Source organism: Cavia porcellus, unplaced genomic scaffold (genome assembly GCF_034190915.1).
Source record: "Cavia porcellus strain 051 isolate PalLab524CR breed Dunkin Hartley unplaced genomic scaffold, mCavPor4.1 scaffold_29, whole genome shotgun sequence".
NCBI lineage: Eukaryota > Metazoa > Chordata > Mammalia > Rodentia > Caviidae > Cavia > Cavia porcellus.
Genome location: NW_026947512.1, coordinates 2163578 through 2188616, shown reverse-complemented (window position 1 = coordinate 2188616; position 25039 = coordinate 2163578). Strand labels below are relative to the sequence as shown.

The following is a 25039-nucleotide window of genomic DNA, read 5'->3' as shown; positions in this document are numbered from 1 at the left end:
CTAGGTCTTTTCTGGTTCCAGAAGAATTTTAGTTGAATTCAGTTATTAAATGTTAGTAATTTTCTCATAGAGCCATAATTTATAAATATTAATCTCCCAAATTGAAGTTGGGAGACCAACTTTTAATTTTTTATTTTATCTTTATTTTTGTATCTGTATATTATATTGGAGATATAATTTGTCTCTTCTTTTTTATCTTAACAATTGCTTTCCTGCTGAGTAAATAATCCTTAATTAATTAAATGTGTAGAGATTAATTTACTTCCATGTTTCTCTTCTGTATACCAAAGTGAATTGTGGAAAAATTTCATGTTGTAATTGTAGATCAGAATCCATTGATTAACTTAATACATTTAGGACTTCGGATTCCTACAGGGCTTATTACTGTACTCTCATACCAGTCTCTTAATTTTCTTTTAGGAAAACACAGAATTAATACCTACTTTGAATTATAGGTGGAATAAAATAATTGGCTTAGCCTTGAACATAGTGTCTTTATGCAGAGATATGCAAATGAATTACCTTCATAAAAATGATAATTTTGAGAAACCTTAGAACAGCATAATTACGTGGCTAAGTGTTACTATAACAAATGTTTTAGGGAGTCGTGTGTTAAGGGGTACTGTGAAGAATCCTGAAACTACATTATAAAGTGGTATTAAATATACTAAAACAAGATCTATAAGAATGTAGTCATTGTACCAAATTAATAATAGTTATCAAAAAATAACTACAGCTTCTTCAAAGAGAATATGAACTTTCCTAGTGCTAGACAACTTTCCTAGTCCATCATGGTTAGACCCATACCACATGCTAGGCAATTGTGAGATTGTTAGTTGATGAATTTTTCTAATTCCATACTTTTGTGCATTCCCCCACAAATTGAATTAAAAATGACTCAAATCCATACGTTTTTTGTTTTATTTTATTTTATGTATTGGTTTTTGGGACAGTCTCACTATGTAGCCCAGGCTGGCCTCAAACTCACAACAATCTTCTTGCCAGCAGAGTGCTGGGATTATAGGCAAGCACCACCGTGCCCGACTTCACACCAATTTTTGAACTTAGTTGGTCCAAGTCATTTCCTGTTGACTGGAATCTGAAAAAAAAAATGTCATCATCGTCAGCAAAGCTCTGTCTTAGAGAAGTGCTTTAGTGCTATATTCCTGAGTTTGCCCAATGATGGCATTGATACTGGAATTTATGTTCTCTCTTTGGCTGTTGGAAATTTAGGTTTCCATGCGTGACACTCTATATTCTCCAGCATTAAGGTTATACTTATTTATTACATGAGTAAGTATTGTGACTCAATATGAATGTGAATTTGCAGAAAGATTGAAGTACATATCTGTATAAGCTATAAATATGTGCAGAAATTGGAGAATGCTCAAATTTAGCATAAGGCTCATAAAAAGAAAGTTTTCATTTCCCATTTGTTTAGACCTATTTGTTTATCAGTAGAACTCCTTAGTTATAAACAGTACTTTGTTTTTCCAGAATAAGAAATGAAGATGCATACATACTTAGGCCATTATAATGTGGTGGGTTCCTGTATGTACATATATACAGGTCGTCTTTTTCACAGAGTAACTTGTTTTCTCTGAGAAGCAACCAGGCAGTGACACCTTCCTTAGCTCCATCTGTGTTGCCGAGCTTCTTCCAGCAGGCAGGAACACACCTGTGAAAGAATCCAAGGTGGCTGCTCAGGCTTCTCCCTCACTGTTATATGTAAACCACATATAAAGGCCTTATGGGAAGGGTTCTAACAAATTGTGCTCTGCGGTTCTTATACTGAAACCTTTCTACCATTGTCGAAAAAATTTTAAGATGTGCTTTCTTTTTCCGGCACTCAGATGAGTATAGAATCAAACCAGTGGAAGAGGTCAAATACATGAAAAATGGGGCCGAAGAGGAGCAGAAAATAGCAGCAAGGAACCAAGAAAACTTGGTAAGAATTGGATTTCTCACTTACCAGTAAATTTTGGTGACACCATCGTAATAAAATCTGTACACTGGCATAAGATTTCTTGAAAATGCTGCTACTATTTATAGCTTGCCTGGAAGCAGCACCATTGCTCCTATATCCTGTTTGTTTCTGGATAAGCCTTTCTTTCATCTAGATAAAGAATGTGCCAGGGAAAATGCAGTAAAATTATTAGTGTTTTGAAAGACCTAAATTTTTGAGAGGGGAGCATGAAATTGAGAATGTTTCACCCTTCCACCTCATATCCACGTTGGAGTGAATGGAAAAGTTTAATTATTCTAGGCATGCAATGTTGAGGAAGTTGCCTTTCAAAGGAAATAATGTATTTTCAAGATAGATCTCTGTCTACAGAGTTAATACTTCTCATTCACAATTGTAAAAATATTGAAGATTTTGACTTAGTGTGAGATATGTAATGATATGAAATGTAATAATATCCAATAGGAAGCTAAGAAACTTAAAAATACAAATCAGTATACATATTAGACTTTATTATAATCTCTGTAGAAGTATCTAGGTAATTTACTTATTAAGTGATTTCTTACAAATTGTTAAGAATATGCATTATTCACTTGTATTGGAGCAAAAAGATCTTTTTTAATATTTGGCATATAGTATATTCTTTGATTATTTGTTTTCTCTATGACTGGGTAAATATGTTTTTAAGAAGTCTGAAGTATTATAAAATATTTTCATTTCATTTAAGCTTTCCTTTCCTTGTGTGCTTTGTTTTTATTTTAATGATTTTTGCCATCACAGAGGAATTTGGCAGAATATTAACCAGTGCTCATAAGTATTTTTAGGCTATCATTTTTCATGATGCTGTTGTGAATATTAGCCTCATTTTTTTTTGCTTTAATCAAAATATTGAAGTATGAACTATTGAATATTTTAGATCATTTTTTTAAAAATGAAAATACTCTAGATATTGAAATACTTCATGAATCAGATTTGATTCTTGAAGTGTAATTTAAATTTCAGTCATCATATCTATAGTGATATATTTTAACACGTTACCTGTGATTAAATAGTAAAAGTTAATATTATCAGTCTTCATATGTAATTTTTAAAATTTTTTGGATAAATCAAAGACCTAAGCAGATAAAATATTTGCTTTAATTTACTAAAAACTATAGAGTTGAGCCTTGCTCGACATCATTTCAACTTGAGTTATAAATCTCATCTTAATAATGTGACCATTGGAGGTTGCAGAGATGCTGGCTCCTTGGACCTGATGGGTGCTGTGTGTGTCTACTTCTCATGTTTCTGTCCCAGGACTCTTAAAGGAAGCAACACTTTCCATCACTGTTTTTCTCAATGTGCTTTCTCTCTAGTTAGTGCCAAGACAACTTTCTTCTTTCAATTTAGTTCAGTTGTGCAATCTGTCAACTATGTGCTAGTGTATTCTTTGTCAGCACTGTGGCCAGAGTTAACATTGGTGCCTTTCTGTGGATACTGAATGGAGACTTGAAAAAGAGCAAAAACTTCTGGTCTTCTCACGTGTGTGTTATCTGTGACAAAGATAGTTTTCAGTTATGTAAAGGTTTGCTTGGGGAGTGATAACTAAGCAGTTATCTTTGATTTTGAAATTACAAGGCTGCTTTCTGAAATTAAAAGTAACTTCCAGTTATCTAATAGTAAGAATATGGTCTTCGTTAGCTACTATATCCTTTGGGGTGCATAATCAGCTATCACTATGCATGTTATTTTTAAAAAACTAATGTCTCGGGCCTGGGGGTTTAGCTCAGCAGCATAAACACCTGCCTTGCAAGCAGGCGGTCGTGAGTTCAATCCCCGGTACTGATAAAAATGAAAAAGACCAAAAAAACAAAAACAAAAACTAATGTCTCCTAAACCTGAAGCTTACACTAATAGGTGGATGAAATAGATTTCAACTTTTTTAATTTCACAGTCTTTAAGATAATCTATGAATTTAGAAGTTTTTATATTTCAAAGAATGATTCTTGGATGTAAGTCAAGAGTGTTTTTTAAAAAGATTTATTAGCCAGGTGTCGTGGTGCACACCTGGAATCCCAGCATTCAGGAGGCTAAGGCAGGAAGATCACTGCAAGTTTGTGGCCCACCTGGGCTACATAGTGAGTTCAAGACCAGCCTGAACTGCATAGGAAGATACTGTCTCAAAAAATTAAAAAAAATAAAATAAAACATAAAAATATTTTTTTAACCCAAACTGTTGAAATTAAGGGGATCAGCATACTCAATGAAGGCTGTATGGCATGATGATGAAGACTTTGAACTTTAGAAGCAAAAACTGTCTTAGTTCAACTCTCAGCTCTGCCAATTGTTCACTTCAAGATTGAGTTACTTCACTTCTTTAAATCTACCACCCATGAAAATGGGGAGAAAACAGTGCCTTTTACTACTGGTGTGAGAGTTACATAAGAAGGTGATTAAGACTTTGATATAGCACATAATGTCAGCATTTGGGGGAGTTAGGCATTGTCAGTCAACAAAAGGAAAGAATGAAGAATGTTATAGAAAATCAGTTTCTTTTTCCTTTATGTTAATTAATGAGAAATCTCTAAATAAATTCTTTAGTTAATGTCAACATTGCATGTATTTGGGAAAACCTTGCTCTAAGACCATGAAATGATTTAAAAAGGATTCTTTGAGTACTTTTTATGTACAGAGCACTTAGTAAGTATTGAGAGCTACAAGGTACTTAAAGTTATACTTCTTAAGAAACTTACAGTAAAGTTGAGAGAACAGTTCGATTCAGCAAACAAGGTACTGCACTAGATTCTTCAGGGAAACAGAAAAATAAGAAACCACTGACCTTCATTTTTACATGCTTAGGTTACTGTCAGCAGAGATAGTAGCAAGTGAGTATAAATAAAACAGCCTAAGATTGACTTTCATTGCTGTAGGAGGTGGAGATCACGTCTCTTGAACCCACAGGACATACTTGGTGAATGAGCTGACGTGTATGATGCCCTTGAAGTGTGAAATGACCACAAATGCCCCAGGCAGAAATAACCATTAGAAAGCATAAAACAAATACTCCTGTTTGACTGGGGAGTGACAGGGGGAAGAAGAAGGTATTGATAGAGAATCAGTGAAAGAGCACAATCAAAATGTACGCAGTTTAATATATAGATCCTTAATGCCCAGAAGAGAAGTCTGAAATTAATGGAGTAGATGAAAGGGAGATTCAGATGCTTTTAGGCCCAGCATCGGCAGGATGAGATTGTAATTCAGGGAAGTTTCTATGGCAACAGCTGGTATAATATTGGCACTAGGAACCAAGACAGAACTCTCATCATAATAGTTTTAGTAAGAGGCAATGGGCCTGAACCAAGATGATGGCAGGAAAATTAAAAAAGACTTGGGTAAAGTTGTAGAAGTCAAAGCAGTACGATTTGGCAGCTTATTAGATATTAAAAGACAGCATAGGCATTAAGAGATAATGGTAATACCATTTTCTTGACCACCTGGAAAAATGGGTTTGTGGCAATGAGAGTAAGTCATGAATGACCTCAATGAAGTGGTTAAATCAGTAGGAAGATTGTGCTTGATGCAAAATCACATGCTTAGTCATTCATTATTCATTTTTGCCTACCCTTAAGAGTCATAATGTGATACACTAGAAAACCATGATGCAATGTAATGAGTACGTAAAACACCAGAAACTTCTAGATTTTTATGCCAAGAACTGCGGGTCACAAAAGCACATGAGACATGGATCCCATCCTTGTAAGCTCACTTTCTCTTAAGAGATAGAAAGTTTGTGACCTAAATGAATGTAATTCAAGGTACAGTGTGAAAGTTGGGGTTGGCTTTCAGCAAGCAAAACTTTAGGAACTTGTAGAACATCCATATAGAAACTTCTAGTAGAAGGGGGAAAGAATGATATGGAATTCAGTAGCTGGAAACACATCATCTGCTTAGTGTGTTGGGAATGAGTTAGCACAGTTGCACCTGCAGGTGTGCATTTGCATTGGGTTGACCACTTTGAGTGCCCAAGACAGCCCGAAGAGGCAGCAGTCACAGCATGCGTGCTGGGACCCTGAGCCCCTCTGTGGTCTGTGGTGTTCATGGGAGGTGTGCGTTTGTCCCTTGTCATTGCCTTCTGCTCCACATTGGGGATCCTTTGATTCTTCCAAGGTCTGGACTTGCGTAGTCAGAGCCTGACCTGGAACCTGCCTACTTCCTTCATATACTACCCTTGAATTTTTGCCTGGTTTACTCTTACTTGGTTTTGAGACTGCAGCTAATTGTTTTTCCAGATCTCAATTGTTTGTTCTCTCTGATTACATTTGTACTGTCCTCTATAGTACTCAGCACAATTGTTTTGTAACAAATGTGAGTAATTTACTTCATAAACATTCCTCTCTTAGATAGTTAGCTCATGATGCTAAAAATCTTACTTGTTTGGCATATAAGTTCTACATATAGCACCCAATAGTACATAGCACCTAGTAATTGCTTAATAAATGCTTAAGCCTTTCAGTCACTTGAGGCCTCTGACTATAGTTTCCATGGCTGGAACTCATGCTGAATTTCTGAAGCTGATGATGAATCATTTATATGTCAATCATTCATGCATTTGCAATTTGAAGATATGCGTGTATTCCAATTTTCATTATTGCTTGACAGCCATATGTCTCACTTTGGCTTCTCTCAGACTTTAATTCTTTCTAGGATTCACTTATATTTCGATAGTCAAAAAGATGATATATCCATAACCATATTTTTAGCTTTATCACTTGGACTCCAAATTCTTGATCTGGAACCTGAGAATAACAATATTATTAGAATATTAGAAGAAAATATTTAATTTGGGGACATGTTTAGCATTTTAGCAAAGAGAGTCTTCCTTAACAAAGACATAGAAAGCAAAAACTACAAAGAAAACTCTCAGTACATCAAAGTTAAATACTTTGTAAAATAAAATAACTGAAGAATAATAGATGGGCAAGATCCTTGAGAAAATATTTATGCTCAATAAAAAACAACGAATTACTATCTAGGACTTACAAAGTACACTTGTAAATAACTAGGAAAAACATAATTCATTAGAAAACAAGTAAACAGTGGTTCACAGTAGAAGATATTGAAAAACTCAGCATATGGAAATATGTTTCACAACATCAGTGCAAACAATCTTCACAAAGCTCTCTGCAGCAAACCCACCCACCACCCCAGAGATTGAATACAGCCGGGGCCTTGCTTGCCTGAATGGTGGGCGAACTCTCTGGAACACCTCTGTGCTTGTGCTTACACAGTTAATTTTGTGTTTTCCAAAAGCTGGTATGCCAGTTCCCAAACCCATTTATACTAATTGAGTATCTTTGTACTTGTATGATTTAGTTAAATAATGTGCAAACCAATGAAGTATAAGTATGAAAAGAGCTGTTTCAGTGACAATTCAATTGAATGGCTTTGGAAAGTCTTGATGAAGGCAAGTTACTAAAAGCTTATTGCTGAATTAAATTGAATTAAGTTATGCACTCAGATAACTTCACAGTGTCTTCATGGTATCTTTTCATTTAAAAAACAAAAACAAGGAATCTCAGGTACACATTAGGTATGGTCACTATAGATGGTACAGGTGAAACCCTGTAATCTTTGAGAAGTTTTTCCCCTGTGTCAAAAGGTAGAAAAAGAAATGCACATCTGTGTATTTCAAAATAAATAATTTGTTCTAAATGTATATAGACAGTATTTTGTTACACTACTTATCTCACTGTATTATTGATTACCATTTTGATTGACATTGCCTAATACAGCTTTTATTATAATCATGGAAATACAGATTGAAACACAATCTCATTTTCTACTCATTAGATTGGCAAAGACTCAAAGTTTAATTAATGTCAGATTTTGGTGAAAAAAATAGAAATAACCTTTATGCTTGACCATAGGAGAACTGTGTAGCTGGATCATGTTAGACTGAGATTAAGAATGAGTTAGAACTGTACAAACTATCATGGGAAAATCATGCAAGCTAAAAATTTATATGTGTAATATAATGCCACTTAAGCTTCTTTAGTGAAGCTAAATATCAGCACTCCACATTTTCCATGAAGAGCTATACATGTGCATAGATTTGTAGATAAAAGCAGTATGCGTGTGTTCCAAACTACCACCAGTAGATTGCCCAGTAACATGAAAGCTCAGTTTTCTGCTCTATGAATAAGGACAATAATTGAGCCCTCTGAAGTGCAAAGCTGTGAAAACTAAATATTAGCACAGTTCCTGGCTTAGAAAGTGCCATTGTTGGCTATTATAATTGTTACTTTTATTAGCAGAATTGTATTGTGTGGAAGTAAATGAGAAACAAATGGGTATGTGATCAGAGGGCATTTTTATCCTTATGCTTAATGTTTTAAGTTTTGATTTAAAATGACTTGTTGGGGCTGGGGATTTAGCTCAGCGGCATAAGCGCCTGCCTTGCAAGCAGGCAGTCGTGGGTTCGATCCCTGGTACCGATAAAAAAGGAAAAAGACAAAAATAAAATAAAATAAAATGACTTGTTAAGAGGGGAAAACAAAATTCCAATTTTGACGACCCTGGAATCTGCAAATAGGATTATGACACTGCCTTATTAATCTAAAATTAATATCCTCAGGTTGATGTGTGATTAACGCATGAGGACTGTTTGAAAGCAGTCAGAAAAAAAAAAACTCAGAGATCACTAAGCTTCATGTAGGTTAGTAGTTTTGCACATAAATAATTTTAAAATATATTACTCTAGACTTGGCAGTATCCATCCCCTTGACCTTTCCAAGTAAGTGTCTTAACAAAGTACATTCTAGATATGGTTGAAATCCTCTTTCTCACTATTCAGAAGATACTCTCGTTTTTCATAATTAACATTTGTAATTCTCAAGACATCCTGCTATAGGAGCTATTGATCACTTGATGATGGCTTTTGTCTTGTTTTTACTGTTTTTCTAGATTTATATTGGCCTTTGATTCACTATTTTCAGATAAATTTGCGAAAATTAGAGGATTCTCTCCTCTCAGATGACATATAACATGGTTGATTGAGGTTTTGATTTCTGTCTCATCCGCAAAGCTGAAGGCTGGTTTTAAAAAAACATCCTTGCCTAAGTCGCCAATTCCAAGTGCAATCAGAGGACAAAACAAATTTTTTAAAATGCAGTGTTCTAATGTACTGCAGCAGAACAAGAACATGGAATCAAGTTTTAGGTGTGACTCAGTCCTGCTCTAATCTGGCAAGTTTGCAAGTGCTTTTATACTTATCTCCAATCCATTAAATCTGATGCAGAAATTAAGATATGGAAATGAAAAGACCCCTAGAGAATGCTCTAGAAACACATGAGAATTCCCTTTGCAGCAGTGGCATCTATTTGGTAAAGCTAGAAAATGGCTCTGATCCATTCGTTGGTTGAAGCTGTCACATCTTAGGGAGCTCATGTTCAAGCATTGGGTGGATTGATGGGTTAAAACAAGTCAGAAAATTTTATGTAATTCCATTCAAGACTTGTTGGTCAGTAGGAAAGGTAGGCACTGAAGGTCACTTTGTCAATCTAATTATTGAAGTATACTTTGTGAAGAATGAAAGAAATGTGAATGAACAGTAGATACTTCTCATCTTCAACAAAAAGCCTGTTATAATAAGCAATAAACAATGTAGACATTCTCATAATTCAGAACTCTGTAAGGATCAATTTGAACTCTTTAAGATACTCTCATGTTTAACTTTTCCTGTGACTCTTAAACAGCTAATATAACAATGAATTGGTTTTTGTGTTTAAACATCCTCTGTGATCATAGAAATGACTACCTTTTTGAGTCTTGTCCTCAAATATAAGGTCAAGAATTGGTTTTAGAAATCACAATCAAAAGACTGACTTTGAATTGTCTCATCTTCCCAAGAACATTTAAACACTTCTAGCGCTTTTGAGACTAAGGTAAAATCAACTGACAAGAGTAAAGCTTGTATTTCCAGACAAAGGTGAAGCTTTATGAAGCATCCCTTTTTCTCTCCCGTCTCTCTTAGGCACAGATTGGATCTGAACTCGGCTGAGGCTTGGGTGCATTGTTGAGATGGGGGGGTCTTGACTTGAGGGGGGTATTTTCTGGTTTAGGAATCTCAAGAGAACTGTGGTGTTCTGAAAATAAAGTGAAGATAAAAAGATGTTCTGGTTATCTGATTTAGACAAGATATTTACTTTCTTAGAACAGCTTCATAAATACCATTATAGCACCAGCCTCATCCCCAATGATCCCCTGCTTCTAACTCAGAGACCCCCTTCCCTGTTCTCCCCTGCATGATATGAGATTGACATGAGCTTATAGTTCATTCAGATGATTAGACAGTAACATCAGGATCCCAGACAGTCTCCCTAAGCATTCTAGCCTTTTACAGGAGAAGCAGCTCATGTAATTAGAGGACTTGGGCAGCATCCTTCTCTTCCATTACGTTTGTCCCGTAAAGAAGGAGAAGACTGAAAGAATGGTACCTCTTCATTGATCTTGGAAGATTTTCTTTTTCCAGCTAGCCCTTTAGTGTTATTTGAGGCAAGAACATTCAAGGTCTTAGAGATTATTCTGGCACTGTGGTCATTTGTTTTAGAGTAAAACAGGGATAGAGTTTAATTCTCTAAGGACAAAGGATTTGTTGAATCAGCCTTCTGTGTTTCCAGTGTCAGAAACATAACTTTATGAGAATAAAACAGTGCACACAAAGTGCTTTGTACACATAAAGCCCAACACAGATTAACAGTGGTCATCATTGTTGCTTATTAAAGGGACACCCAGATTCATTTCTTTTAGTACTTTATGGTAGAAACAAAGGTAGGGCACAACATACTTCTCATTTTAATAAGCATTTAATACTTCCTTCCTTTGAAGAAAGAGCTGTGTCATTGTAGCACTCTTCAACCTTCAAGAAGAAGAGTGCACAAACAAATTAATGTCTCAAAAGTGAGATCTCTCTCTCTCTCTCTCTCTCTCTCTCTCTCTCTCTCTCTCTCTCTCTCTTTCTCTCTCTCCTTCTGTCATATTGCAGTACTGAGGATGGAAGCCAGGCATGCCTGGCAAGCACTCTAACTCTGAGCTACATTTCAGACTCTCTGAGGTGGTTTGGTTTGAGTTTCTCTGACATGGTTTGTAATTATCCAAATTGGAAGGGATAGCAGAACACAATTAAAATCCTATTTCAAGTCTCTTTGTTCTCTTTTCCATGCTAATACACAGAACTGAGCATATGCAAGTGAGTACAGTTTTAGGGTCCCAGTACTGCAAAACTCTTAAATAAATCTCTATTTCAGAGGACTCAGTTCTTACTGTCAGTTAGGCATATTGTGGGCACTGAAGACATAGAATTGAGACAGCACAGTTACAACTTTCAGGAAACTCAAGGAGAGAGGGATACTGCAAATTGAGGCCTAATGAAGTCTATTGCAGAGGCTGTAGAGAAGTGTTTTGAGAGAAGAATGGGATGATGAGCCCTAACCAGGCAGCAGATCTGAGGGCTAACATTGCAGGTTGGTGTTGAATGAGAACAGGTTTTCATTGGCAGATGAGGGTGGGAACAGAATTTCAAGCAGAAGAAAAAGTTTGAGCCAAGCATGAAAATGTGGCATGAATAATGACTGGTTTGGGATGTTGATGGAATATGTTGTGAAGTGTTTATTTGGCTAGTTGATGTGTATTAGCTTTTCTTTTTGGCACATTAATTTTTGCTTGAGCAGTAGTCACATTGTTAGCCTGTTTTCAGCATTTATAACTATGGAATGAATAGAATTGACTTCTGCTGCTCTAATTTAAAGATTGAGGGTGTTGATAATGACTTCCTTTTCCCAGCATTGTGAAAATGTGATTTCTTTTAAACATGATTTCCTTGGATGCAAGATGTTGTCTAAAAGTTGTTGTCTTGACCTTCTCTTTCCCAGTACAGGATAGTCTCTTGATTGTCCCCTGAAACTTTCCTATGTAAGAGTTTCAGAAATACAGCAAGCAGCAACAGTATTTTAGGTTTAGATTTCTGGTTATTGCTCCAAGAATGGATCCCTGATATTTAAATAGAAAATTAAAAAAAGCACTCTTTGAGGCTTGATTGGATCCACATTGGTCATTTTAGATATTGGATGTTTATCTCACTAAAATCTGGGCATTTTTAAAGCAAGTGGCTCAGTTATAATGGCAGAGTTGTGGAAATGAGTGATAACTGGGAGGCCGCCTATGGCTGGGCCATGGTTATTAGAGTACTTAGTGTAGTAACATGGCCTTTTCTGCAGTTTATTCAGATTTCTCTCTTCTCCTATGTAATGCTAAAGATAAAGCCAAAGCATATAAGTTTCACTCATCTGTTGGAAAACTTAGCTTCATCCAAAATTAATAATTTGTGCCTGGGAGGTGAGAGTACTGTACAAACCCATAATGTTTCCAAGACCTAGGGCTCTAGACTGTGTTTTTTTTTAATACCTGGCTTCATTTGCAAGCAAATAATACCCAGTATTGACAGAGGTGCAAGAGTCACAAGCCTCAGAATTTTTATTTTTAAAGGATGTTTGGTTTGAAATCAGATTCCATATCTGTCATTCAGAAGACAGAAATAAATACCCAGGCATAAAATATTCATACATCTTCTTTGGAGGACGTTTTGTTTAGCTTGTCAACATTATGATAAATAGATGAAGATCCCATTGTAGCTGGCTGCTTTACTCTCCTAATAGGCTAATTTATATTTACTCAGTACTCGTACGATAGTAGATGCCAAATTTCTTTCTTCTTTGACAAGTAAAACAATTGATAATGAGGATTATGTTTTCCAAAACATATAATGAGCTTTCTGGTTCATGTCTTAGTAGGATTATTTTCATTTACTGACATTTACTTACGGTAACTGGATAATTTGTGAGTTGATTAATTTGAGAAAGATACTTCTTCATGGATTTTTTTTATAGGAATGAGCAGAAATAAGACAGGAATCTGATGATAAGATCTGGAAGATGAGGTAAAAGTTGGTCTCACAAATGCAGCAGAGGTTCATCATTAGAACAAGAACACAGCAGGACAGATCAGATTCTGGGTGTCCCAAATGCTAGCCAGGGCACCTACACTTCTCCTTAGTCCTAAGAAGGAACAATTAAGAAGAAGGAGAAGCCTAAAGAGCAGCAGAGAACAGCAGCAGTACAGAACAAAGAGGGAAGAATTTCAGCCTCACCAGACCAGCTCTCCTGAGCAGGAGCTGGCCATCCAACAGGATGAGGTGAACAGGACATAACTGATGCACTTGGTCTATTCTTGTTGTTTAATTATACTTTTAAATTTAACTTTGCCCTCCTATACATAAACTACTTGCTTGTATTACTTTAAAACACATTTTGAAACACAGGAGAAAATAAAAATGAATAAAGTCATAAATCCCACAGCCATTGATGTTTTTATATCTAACATACATGGAAATATAATTGTTTCTAAACAAAAATAGACCTGAATTTCTTGCAAAGCTAAACATAGTCCAGCAATCGTGCTCCTAGGATATTTTCCCCTCCATGACTATACAAAAACCTTCGTGTGGATGTTGCTAACAACTTTCTTTATAATCACCAAAAATTGAAGGCAATCGAGATGTTCTTCAGTATAAGAGTTGATAAACTATGGTATATCAATACAGTGGAATACTATTCAGTGATTAAAAGAGATGAATTACTGAGCCATTAGAAAACATGGATGAATCTTAAATACATATTACTAGGTGAGAGAATCCAGACTTTTACTTGGGAGCACTGGTACCAAATTTTCCCTTGTCAGCTTGGGTTGAGTTTAGTAAGTAACACTAACACAAATCTGGCTGCCTACATTCTGAAGCTAGTGAAAAATTACATCATGTTTGGTTATTGCCTTAGAAAATCAAAATGGTTTGACAACTTTATGGTAAACTCTTTGTATATATCATTTTTTTGGAAACTCTACTGTTTTATAATTTGAAATAAATGCATCTATTTTGGAATATAGCCTCTCTTTTCATTGAGAAGTAGCCCAAAATGTGTTTTTCCTTGAAATATTTGGATAAAACTTCATATACTGTAACTTCAAATATTTCCATATCAAGAAGCCCAGAATAAAGCCTTTCTAATTAATGTGAGTAGAGCGTTTTGCTTAGGTAAATTTTTGTAGTCCCTTCTTTCAGAAATTAATCTTAAGTAAGGGTGTTTGTTGACTTCTTATGAAGTTTCACTTCCACTTCAGGTATATACAAATTTATAGTGTAAATCGGGGGGAGGGGCTGGGAATTGAAGTTAGGGTCTGATGTATGCTAGCCAACTGCTCCACCACTTGCTATACTTGTAACTCTATATATTGTATTATATATATTCACTCTCAAATTTATGTCTGGTTACTTCAAAGGAATTCAGTTGCTTCATCCTAGAAGGAAATCTCCATCATTAACAACACTGTTACAGTGATCCATTATAGTGTAATGGACTACAATAAAACAGTGTATAATTTATTTTCTCATGCTCCTGCGAATCAACTAAGGACAGTGAGAGAGTTCCCTTTAGGATCTCTCATGCACTTGAATAGGGTGTAGGCTCAACTGGGCTGGATGTTCAAGACGCTCACCCATACGACTGGCTGTGGGCTGAGCCAGGAACAAGTGTGCACATGTGACTTGGGCTTTTCACAACATAATGGTCTGTGAGTAGTCACACTTCTCATGTGGTGGCTGATTTCCTATGAGCAGTAGCACCTCTTCTAATTTTACTTGCCAGTGCAGTTACAGCGCCTGCCCATATTAAAGAGGATGGAAGAACAGACTCCACTTCTTGATAGCAGAGTGGCAAAGTGGCCTTGCAAAGAACACAGGAGTGGGAGATGCTGCACCAGCCATCTTGGAAACTATAACCTGCTCTAATTACCAGCTTATTCAAATATCTGGGTGGGTGGGAGCCACTCTATGAGAAAAGCACTGTAAGAAACCCCACTGACTTCAGAAGCCTGGCTTGTGCCTGTGGGTCTAATTTCTGATCTAAAATAAAAGCGATGAAGAGACACATTGCCTCATAGTTCTCCTGTGAAGAAAACACCTTTGTAAGCATCAGATACCCAAAAAGCTAAACGTGTCTAATCTCAAGGGGAAAAACACAATTATACAGTCTATCAAGTCTTCTCAGATATAGGTGGACATGCATAATGAACCTAAGAAAAGTAGATTTTGGCATCTGAGCTATCCAAACTGCCTTCTAAACCAAATAATCTTACACAAACTCACCATCCTTATTCCCTCATCTACAAAACAGAAATCTTTTTACATTTCAGGGTTGTTTTGAGAAAGGTTATCTTTATAAAGCATCTGGTGTATTGTAACATACAAGTACTTTTAAAAGACAAGTGTTGTTCCTTTTATCTGTTTCTTGAGTTCCAACTATATCAATTGTCTTTTAAACTCTCCAGAGGATTCCAGCCATTTCCTTGCTCATTATAATTTTACTATTTTGTTGAATATCATCCAAAAGATTGTTTTAGAAAAGGACTTTAATTACAATTTCAGACTTCTGAACATATATTATTCAGCAACTGCCTGAGTGTTCTTTTGCTCAGTTTTGATAGAAATCACAAATTGACAACGTGCAGCTCCCTTGATATTACTAGCTCTGGACTTTGAGTGCTAGTGGTTCTCTGACCTTAGAGTCATAGTTCTGAAATTTGAATGCTAGCTCCTCTTAGCTTTCAGTGTTACAGCTCTAAAGTTTTAGTGTTAGCAGCTCCTGGTAGCTCTCAGCCACCCTTATCAGCTCCTCAACAGCTGGATCTTGTAAAACCTGTGGCAGCTTTCCGGAGCACTTCCAGCAGTTTGCACCACCTTCCTAGGACTCTGCAGGTCTCTGTAGGTCTCCACAGGTCTCTTCTGGCCTCTGTAGGTCCCTGCTGCTCTTGGCTCTTGTTCATCTGCTCTTTTGAGCTCTTTAGTCATCCTCTGACTGCCAGAGGACTAATAGCACTAGTGTAACCAGTTCTTTCTTAATACAGCCATTCACCTCACTCTATTCAAGATAAAAAGGATGAGTAGGTGCTGGGACCACCTGAGAAAAGCCTTCCTGGGACTTCTGCTGTTGCACAAAGGTTAGTATGTAGGAGAGAACTCTCCTGGACTAACCTAAAGAGTGTGAAGGCAAATTGCTTATATACAAAAAGGTTGGGCCAGAATATGCACAACCTACTGCATCTTATGGCCTTTTTTGGGGACTTGCGGATGTGACATCGTCTGGAGAGCTTGCAGAGAGGAATCATTTGGAGTAGCTGCAAGATAGAGCCATATAGGATAAGCCCATGTCTGAAGCCTGCTTCAGTCAAGCAGAAAACCTCCTGGAATGGCTGTGGAACATCTAGGCCAGCTGCAGCTTGGCTGCCCTGAGTAAGAAGTACCTACCTGACTGACACTTGCGAGAGTTTCCACTGAGATGGCAGATTTGAAACCCAGATTGCCACTGTTTTCAAAGAGTTTCCAGGAGCAGCAGTATTGATCATGGCCTACTGGTGTTTGGACATTATGGTGGTGGACCCTGGTCCATCCCTATCTGTGTCCTGTCCAGTGGGGTTCTCCAGCCACCCCTCAGAGAGATGGTAGCAGCATCTGAGCAGCCTAGAGTGAGTGTGGGGCATCAAGGTTGTCTGCTGGCTTCTTCAAGGGCTGCAGCAGCAACAACAGCTTAGAGGGAATTTGCCAAGGCAGCAGCAAAAGTGACAGGCATTTGTTAGAACAACAAAAGTCAAGAGTCATGCTGCTTCTGACTTCCAGTGGAAATGGAAGAACTGGACCTGTGTTTTCTACCTGAGTAGCGTAATCGATATTAACAATTTTTCACTCTCCTAAATAAGTGTCCTAATATTGTGGTCAATGTTGAAGCATAGGTTTATAAAGTGGAAGATTCCTAATCTTCTAATTTTTAAGTTTGAATTTGTTCATGTTATGGGAATTTGAGAAAAAACAAATTAAATGAACTTATAAGAGTGAAATGCATACTTCACTAGAATTGCCATCACTCATAAATGAGGAAAAACTGTGACTATCTCTAGGCGGCCCTCTTGTCTCAAGAGCCTGCTAATTAGCTAAATGCTTGGCATATCTTAGTAATCCTGGTAGCCTGTGTAATTAAAATTAGCTTTGAACATAACAATATCCTACATCTTCTCTCTATTTGGAAGGCATCTTCATCAGCTGAACTTTCTAATAATAGTTCTTCAGCACTGGACTCATCTGAGGATAGAAAGCATGACCATAAAATGACTCTTTTCATTTTGAATGTTTCCTGAGAATATTTTAGTAAAAATTAATTTTACTGTCCCTAAAATAAAAATTCTGTGTTTTAAAGGGAAAGAAAAATTCTTTACAAGTTAGAAATCTCCATAAATAATTTCCCAGTTACTGAAGACAATACAGAAAGCTTCAATATAAAAGGACTAGCAGCTTAATCTTTTAGTTGTTATTTTAAACCTTTGCACAAAATTCAAGAAGTGTCATGAAATTGAGAGGTATTTTTAAGTCTGGTACTGATGAGCATGTCATGCTACAAACTGAAATATCAAGAACCCAGGGAAAGAAAATACCTCAGTCCAATTGGTTACATAACAAGCACTCATTGATCACTGGCTACTTGCCACTTACTGTCCATGGTTTGGGGTTAGGAAGAGCAGCAACAACCTTCTCAAGGAGCTCACTGTCTAGAAAGAAGATGCAAGCCAGAGAGCAGTTTCCATAGATACACTAAAGGGGCTAAGGCATAAACACATAGTACTATGTGTACCCAATCCAGCCCAAATGTCAGGGAAGTCATCTTGAGAAGTAGTCCCTTTATGCTGTCATTTAACTGAACTGCCTTCAGCCTTGAGGCGCTATGGAATACAGAGACAGGGGTGGGGCTCCTGACGTTCCATTGACCAGCATGATGTAGATGACACTGCTGCATCTTGGGCATGTCTTCCCCAGTGAAGGTATCTGTTCATTCCATGAGTATTTGTTGGATCTTTACCTATACTTAGAATGAAGAATACATCAAAATTGTGATACATAGTAAAGATGGCACATGCTGCTTTATAAGATCAAATTACTATGTAAATGAGCAACAGTGGAGGAAATAGTTTGCCTCAAGAGGTATGGGAAGGCAAAGTCTTGGGGATACACTTTTTAGGGAGACAAGTAAGGAGCTAACTATCAGGCCTGGAGTGATGAGAGTGTGGGTGAGGTTCAGGATCTGAAGAGCTTTGCATGTATCTATCAGAACTGACACAAGCTCCTGCATGGTGCAGTGACCTGGTGGTGAACAGATAGACTGGGCTTCAGTCTCCGTCTCTCTCTCCCTCTCTCCTCCTGGTCCTTCCCTCCCCCTGGGTCCTGCCTTCTCTCTCCCCCTTCCTCTCCCTTTCCGCTTCCCTCTCTCGCCTTCTCCCTCTCTCTTCCCTTCCCTCTCTCAGCCTGAGTTTACCCAAGGACACAAGTACAGTACCTTCCTAACAGGATCACTGAGAAGACTACATGAGACAGTGCAAGACAGCCTCCACACTATGTGATGCTTCAACAGAGCAAACACAGGGTTAATGCAGCAGGTGTTATTACTGCCATATTTTCCCATGCCCATTGGGAAGCTATTGAAAGTTATTATCTTTCTCGGGCCACTCTAGATTACAGAACCTCTTTGTGCATCATCTTCAGAAACTATTTTGATGATTACATTAGTCAGTATTTTTGAAGTGCTTAGAACAGTGCTAACTACGAAGTAAGTGTTCTATATATGTTTATAACATTTATTAATTTAATAAAATCTGCTAAGGAATAGAAATACCTTTTTTTTCACTTTTCAAAGAGTAAGCTACATTTGCAGACGTGGAGCTTTCTGCCTGAGGCAGTACAGCTAATAAAGTACACAGTCAGTCTTCAACCTCAATCTTATTTCACGTCCTGACAGCTATATCTAAAAATTTGATTCACTAGTCATGCATTGTCCTATAATCCCAATACACTTTTCATTTTTGTGAGATTTTTTCCATCTTTGATCATATTCAATAATTTTTACAGAACTGTAGTCAGAGCCAGCATAAATTTTACATCCTAGTGTTTTTTCTTAGCATTCTATAATTTTCCATTTTCCTTTATAGTCATTATGTTAAATTTTAATGGATGTATAAAAGTGTTTCAGATTGATTTTGCTTAGCTTTTATCTTACTGGTGGGTATTAGTCTATTTTTTCAGTATTATATAGTAATGCTTCTGTAAGCATATCCCCAGATGCAGCTATTTTCTTCCATTAATTTACTTCTTAGAAAAGTTTTCAGAAGTGGCATCATTGAGTTATGGCAATGAGTAGTTTCATTGTTTTCAACATGTATTTCTTAATGCTATCCACCAGCAGTGCATGGAGATTCGTCACTGTAACACAGATATGAGTATTTTTAAAGTTCCTTGCAGATTTAATTACAAAGAAAAATGACACCACATGGCAATTTTATTTTTTGCATGTTTGGATTACTAATTTCTAGGAGTATATTGTCACCTACTTGAATAAACCTCTGTTATGCTTTTCTATTATTGTTTTTATTATTTAATTAGTAAACATTTCTTGAGTGTCTACTGCAGACCATGTTTTAGATACAGAAGCAAAATGAAAGATACAGGATTTTACAATGTGGTAGTGGAGATGAAAGAGCAAATAGACACCTGCAGCATACTGCAGTCAACTGGATACCCTTTTAACGTCATTCATAATGTAAGTGACCTGTCCCTGTGCGGGGTGCAGAGAAGAGAGTTATGCCTTAGGGTCGAATAGATCCTGGTTCAAGTCAAGGCTTTGCAGATTCTAGCTGAGTCACCTTGCCCAAGAGCCTTAATGCCTGTACAATCTTTACAGTATCTGTACCTTCATGCTTTTTACGTTTACAATGTCTTGCAGAGCTGTTAGAATTAAATGAATTAATATAAAATAATGTAACACCTACTATCCAGCAGGTCCTTTATAAATAAATCATAGTGGCTATAAAAATTATTATTCCTTAAATATAATAGTGGGCAGGTGCTATAGCTCAGTGATAGATCACTTGCCTAGCATGCAGAAAGCCCTGGGTTGATTCTTAACCACCACTAACTAACTAATTAAATAAATAAATAACTTTTTAAAAAATCAGTGACTTTTAGAAGTCATCCTATAGATTGGTCTTTAGGTCTTCTGATCATTATTAGTCATAGAGAAGCAAGAGAAGAAAACAGTTAAAAGTGGGAGTAGAATCTCACTAATTTAGCTCTGGGTTTGGGTAAGCTGCTTTATCACACTGGACTTTGTTTCCTCATCTGTATAGTGGAAAATGTGCACACAGCTTTATTCTGGGAATTAAAACACTGGAGAATGGTGCCTGCCACATAAGTGCTATATCAAGGATCACTCTGATGAGGACAGTGATGAAAATAAGAAGACCATGACTGTGATGGTGCTGAAGACCACAGCTACCTCTTTAGACAAAAACGAAGACAAAAGAAACTCTTCCCTTTAAGAATATAAGTAATTCTTTGTCTCTAACTTTTCATTATCTCTCTCATCCATACTTCAGTAATTTAGCCTGAGGATCTTAAAGTTTATCTTCTTTCTTTCTTTTTAAGTTTCATTTACATTTATTTTCTGTCCCTTTTGTTTCAGTAATTCTATAAGCTATTAGATCTATCATGATTGATAGTCAGGCTTTGTCTTGTGATTCTTTTTAAACTGCACTTATCTCTCCCTGAATGGATGATAATGCTTACCCACTGCCAAGTGGAAAACCATTCTGTGGCCGTCAAACCCTGTTCACTGTGTCCTTCACTGAAAGATTCCCCCTTTTCTTCTGTCTCTGCAGACTGTTGTCCTGAAAGGCAAAATTCTCTGATTTTTGTAGCAGTATGGATTTAGAATAAGAATGTTTTTGTTTGCCTTCATGTGTTTTTCTGCTTATGAGCAGAAGATAGAACACAGTTTCATTTGTTTTATCTTGGCTTTATCATTCCACTCTGGAAAACTGACTGGCATGCCCTATATAGACTTTATTGTTTGCAAGACAGCTCCATGCTATTTTCTATGTCTTACCTTCTTTCCAGTGTCTGACTGTTCTTTTAACCCCCCATGTTTCTTGTATCTGTTTCATGTTCTCTAAACCACTGTTTGGTGCTCTAACTTTTATGTTGCTGTATGCAATGATGCCCTCACACTTTCTATAAGTGTGTGCATCCTGGTCTGTTCTTATTTCTTAATGGAAATACTTGTACCCTAAGAATGAATAACAGCTGTTTCCTGAATAATTTTTGCATGATGTGCAAGGTTTATTTCAGGGAAATTATAATTATTTCTAAGAACTTCCAAGTGTTTCATTGTTCTTTAGTGCTATAGCACTTTCTCATTTGGGTCACTTTTTTAAAAAAATTATACTTCCTTTCTAATTTGTGGAGTATATAGTATATAGAAGCTGATGTAAGTTTCCATTCCCACCAACATAGGAGGCTAAGAGCAGGTCAGTCAGAGCTGATCTCTTTTTTTCCTCCACTGCCCCACCCTTCAGGAATCAGCAGTGAACTTCCTAAAGTTAAGACTGAAGATCAGACCTCTTATAAGGTGATGTCTTTTATCTTGTCCCAGCCATGTGGCTACCATGGAATGTGTACTTCCTTCTGCAGATTGGGAGATCATTATTAAAATCTTATGTCATTACTGTGGTGATTTAAAAATAAAAATTTTCTTCTAAATTATCTCAATTCTCATTATTCTTTGTGCCTATTTAATATTTGATTGTCCAATTTAACTTTCCAGACAATTTTTTTAATTTAGGGAGGTTTCTCCTTTCTTGCCTCATTTTCTCAGAAAATCAGACTTTAGCATTTGATTATGATAAAAACCTGAAGTTGATATGGCACAGTAGCGAAGTTTGGAGTCAGAGGGAAACAGCTGTGGGTCCTAGTCCACACTTAACTGCCTGTGTTACCTTGGGCAGCTCAAAAAATATTTCTGAACCTCGGTATTTTTCAACTGTAAGACAGTAAAATAATACCTATCTTATAACATTGTCATGGAGATTAGCTCCAGGAAGCACCTAAAATCATTTATTAGGTTTTTAATAAATAATTGTTATTATTAGCATCATTAAATTCAAAGTAGTAAGAAAGTAAAGGCACTTCTATTATAATGTAGATGTGGGCGGGGCAAAGATGGGGACTGGACTATAACTGAACTTCCAGGTGAGGGTTTTTATTACGAATGAGAAAACCTCTAGTCAGAACAGTAGTCAAGAAAACAAGGCTCTACCATTGTCTATGTATGGTCTGGGTCAACGCACCTTACTTTTGAGGCTCAGTGTCTTTATCTATAAAATGAAGGGGTCATGCAATAGTGGAAACTCCCCACTTACCTCACCCCAGTCCTGTGTGCTTTGTGTACTGAACTTCTCTGTTCCGATTTGTCCTAGGTCATGTCTAGTTGTTAAGGTTGCTTCTCCAATACTTAGCCTATTGCCTTAGCAGGTCATAAGCACTAAGCAAATATTTTTAGGATAAATGAATGAATATAATCTTTAACATAAAGCTAAATGAAGCAAGCTTTGGCTTTATGCTTCCTGTAGATCAAGCCCCAGGCAGGTTGTCAGCTAAAGAATAGTGCTTCATAACCAATTTAAAATAAAAATGTTCTGGCTGGTGTGGTGGCTGTTGCCTGTAATTCTAGAATTTAGGAGGCTGATGCAGGATTATTGCCTCACACTTGTTTTCCAATTTGATTTTTCCCTTCTTGCCTTACTGGTTCTTTCATGCAAAAAAAGTAAAAATTACGTTATATCATAACTGTTATTCAAGTCAGAAGCGATCAGTTCCGTTTCTACTCTGTCAAATTACATGTGTCAGCAGAATCTCCCACAAAACCCACTCTGGGAAATGTAGTTACTGAACCCTAAATTCAGATTCATGTACCCAGTGTGCAGCAAACACTAAACACCATGCAAGGGCTAGAGAAAGTTTAAGCAAGACAGCACCAGTGGAGAGGATGAGAGACAAACCTCAAATCCCTTTTCCCAGGGACAGGGTTTGGGGAAATTTGTGGTTTAAACAAGCAGAGTGATCTGAATGGAGAAAAATCATTAAAGTGAGGAGGAGTGAAGTGATCAATGGTCTGCATGTGCTTAACCTCATGTCTGTTTATAGGATGCATGTTCAGAAAATGGTGATATTAGCATAACCTGAGGATGATGCTTTGGTCTTCAAAAAGTCACCTACTGGATACTTACAGTCCCAGGACAGGGTCAGTGGTTTGAGCTAGATGAGCCTACCTCCAGATTCCTAAAACACAACTTAATCATTATGGTAGCAGCCACAGTTTGGAGGTGGACCCCAAAGCTAATGGGTGGGTATAGTTAGCTAAGTTGCCTCTAAGATTGGTAATAAATATAGATAACTAAAAGCAAAGGAAACTAAAAAGTTGGTGAGTGGGTTTCAGAGGAAATGGGGGCCAGCGCCGCCATGGGAAGCCTCCCAGGTGGGTGAATGGGAGAGCATATTTGGTATTCGGTGTCCATCTGTATCTGCTCCTGATGTTCACCTGTTTCTTTGCCATAATTGCACTTGTCTTCAGCCCATGATACTGGAGACTGAAGTGGGTTGGTAGAGTGAAGTTACAACTGAGATCCTTTCCAGTTTTAAAAATAAATGATAGTAAGAATAACCTAAGTTCCATGTCCAGTTACCTATCAGTCAGTGAAAGAAAATCAGACACCCATTCATCTTCTGCATTTGAAACTTTGTAGATTTAAAACCTGTATTTGAAGGTGGCAGTGGCAAAGGAGGTAGGTGGAAGACAGTCTAGCAGCGTGGTGACAAACTCAGAACTCTGATGGAGAGAATTATTTGTGTGAAAAAGAAAGGATTACTTTCTCTTAAAGATGGAAAACAAGGAAGAAACCTGTTTGTTCCTCCCTACGCTTAACTCACAATTCAAGAAGAAACAGATCAGCTGGGGCTTTCATTTCTTTTTACTACTTGCACTTTTAAGTTTTGCAGTTTCTGTTGAATACACACTATTAATTCTGTCCTCTGCAGAGCTCAGAACTCAGAGTACAAGGCTTAATGAGAAAGCATTATAAAGGCAGGTGTCTGCCCTGTCTGACATTTGAATTAGATGTGTTCAATATGTTTGAGTGTATCAGCTTCGCTTTGTTTTTAATTATGGTAAAACACACATAACATAAAAGGTACCACACCACAGTCTTACTCATTTTTAACCATAGAGTTCAGGGGTATTAAATATATTCACAGTGGACAGCTATCACCACCATCAATCTCCAGAACTCTTTTTATCTTGTAGAATTCACAATCTATACCCACTAAACAGCAACTCTTCATTTCCCCCTCCCCACCAGCCTATGGTAACCACTGTTCTACTTTCGTGACTGTAATTCTTACTGCTCTTAACTAATCCATAAGTGGAACTACATGTAATATTTGTCTTTTTGAGGCAGGCTTATATCACTGAGTATGATTTCTTCATGCCTGATCCATGTCACTGCTAATGTCAGTATTTCCTTTTTTAAGGCTGAATACTATTCTGCTATAGATATCATGTGCAAATTTTTAAAAATAAGGGACTGTTTCCTTTTGTATAGTGTCTTTGTCTTGTTTTGTTAATTTACCTATGTAACAATCATCTTATACAGGAGAAAACTGAAGGAGATAGAAACCAAGAAATTTTCTCAAGTCTACATAGTGGGGAAGTGAGGGAATTAGGATTTGAAGTTGTGTTGTCTGGCCTAAGCCTCTCTCTGTCTCCATCATGCCTTCCTGCCTTTTCAGGCAGAGTGGGGTCTGGAAGTACTTGTGTTCTATGTTGATGTTGCTCAAGTGTGTAGACAGCGCTAAGGACAAAATACAAATTCCGCTTCTTTCCTGCCATAGCCAATGTGTATCTCCCCCCCCCCCCACGAAATCGCAGTGTTCATGTGTTCATTTGTTTACTTGTTCTAAGTTAATAGCTTAAAAAGATTCACTATGAGCATCATTCTAACTGAAGAACCGTCTTGGCCTGCTGATCTAATGCCTTCTGGCCTGTTCTCTTTCCCAACAGA

At 37.1% G+C, this 25039-nt stretch overlaps 1 protein-coding gene across 1 annotated transcript in view; it reads left to right on the top strand.

The window, feature by feature from the left end:
- CUNH1orf21 (chromosome unknown C1orf21 homolog) overlaps positions 1 to 25039 on the top strand; it is a 220465-nt gene that overhangs the window by 115684 nt on the left and 79742 nt on the right. The window contains exon 3 of the mRNA XM_003474917.5: positions 1854 to 1948. Within this exon, the coding sequence (XP_003474965.2) occupies positions 1854 to 1948 (95 nt within the window). The remainder of the gene's footprint in view (positions 1 to 1853; positions 1949 to 25039) is intronic.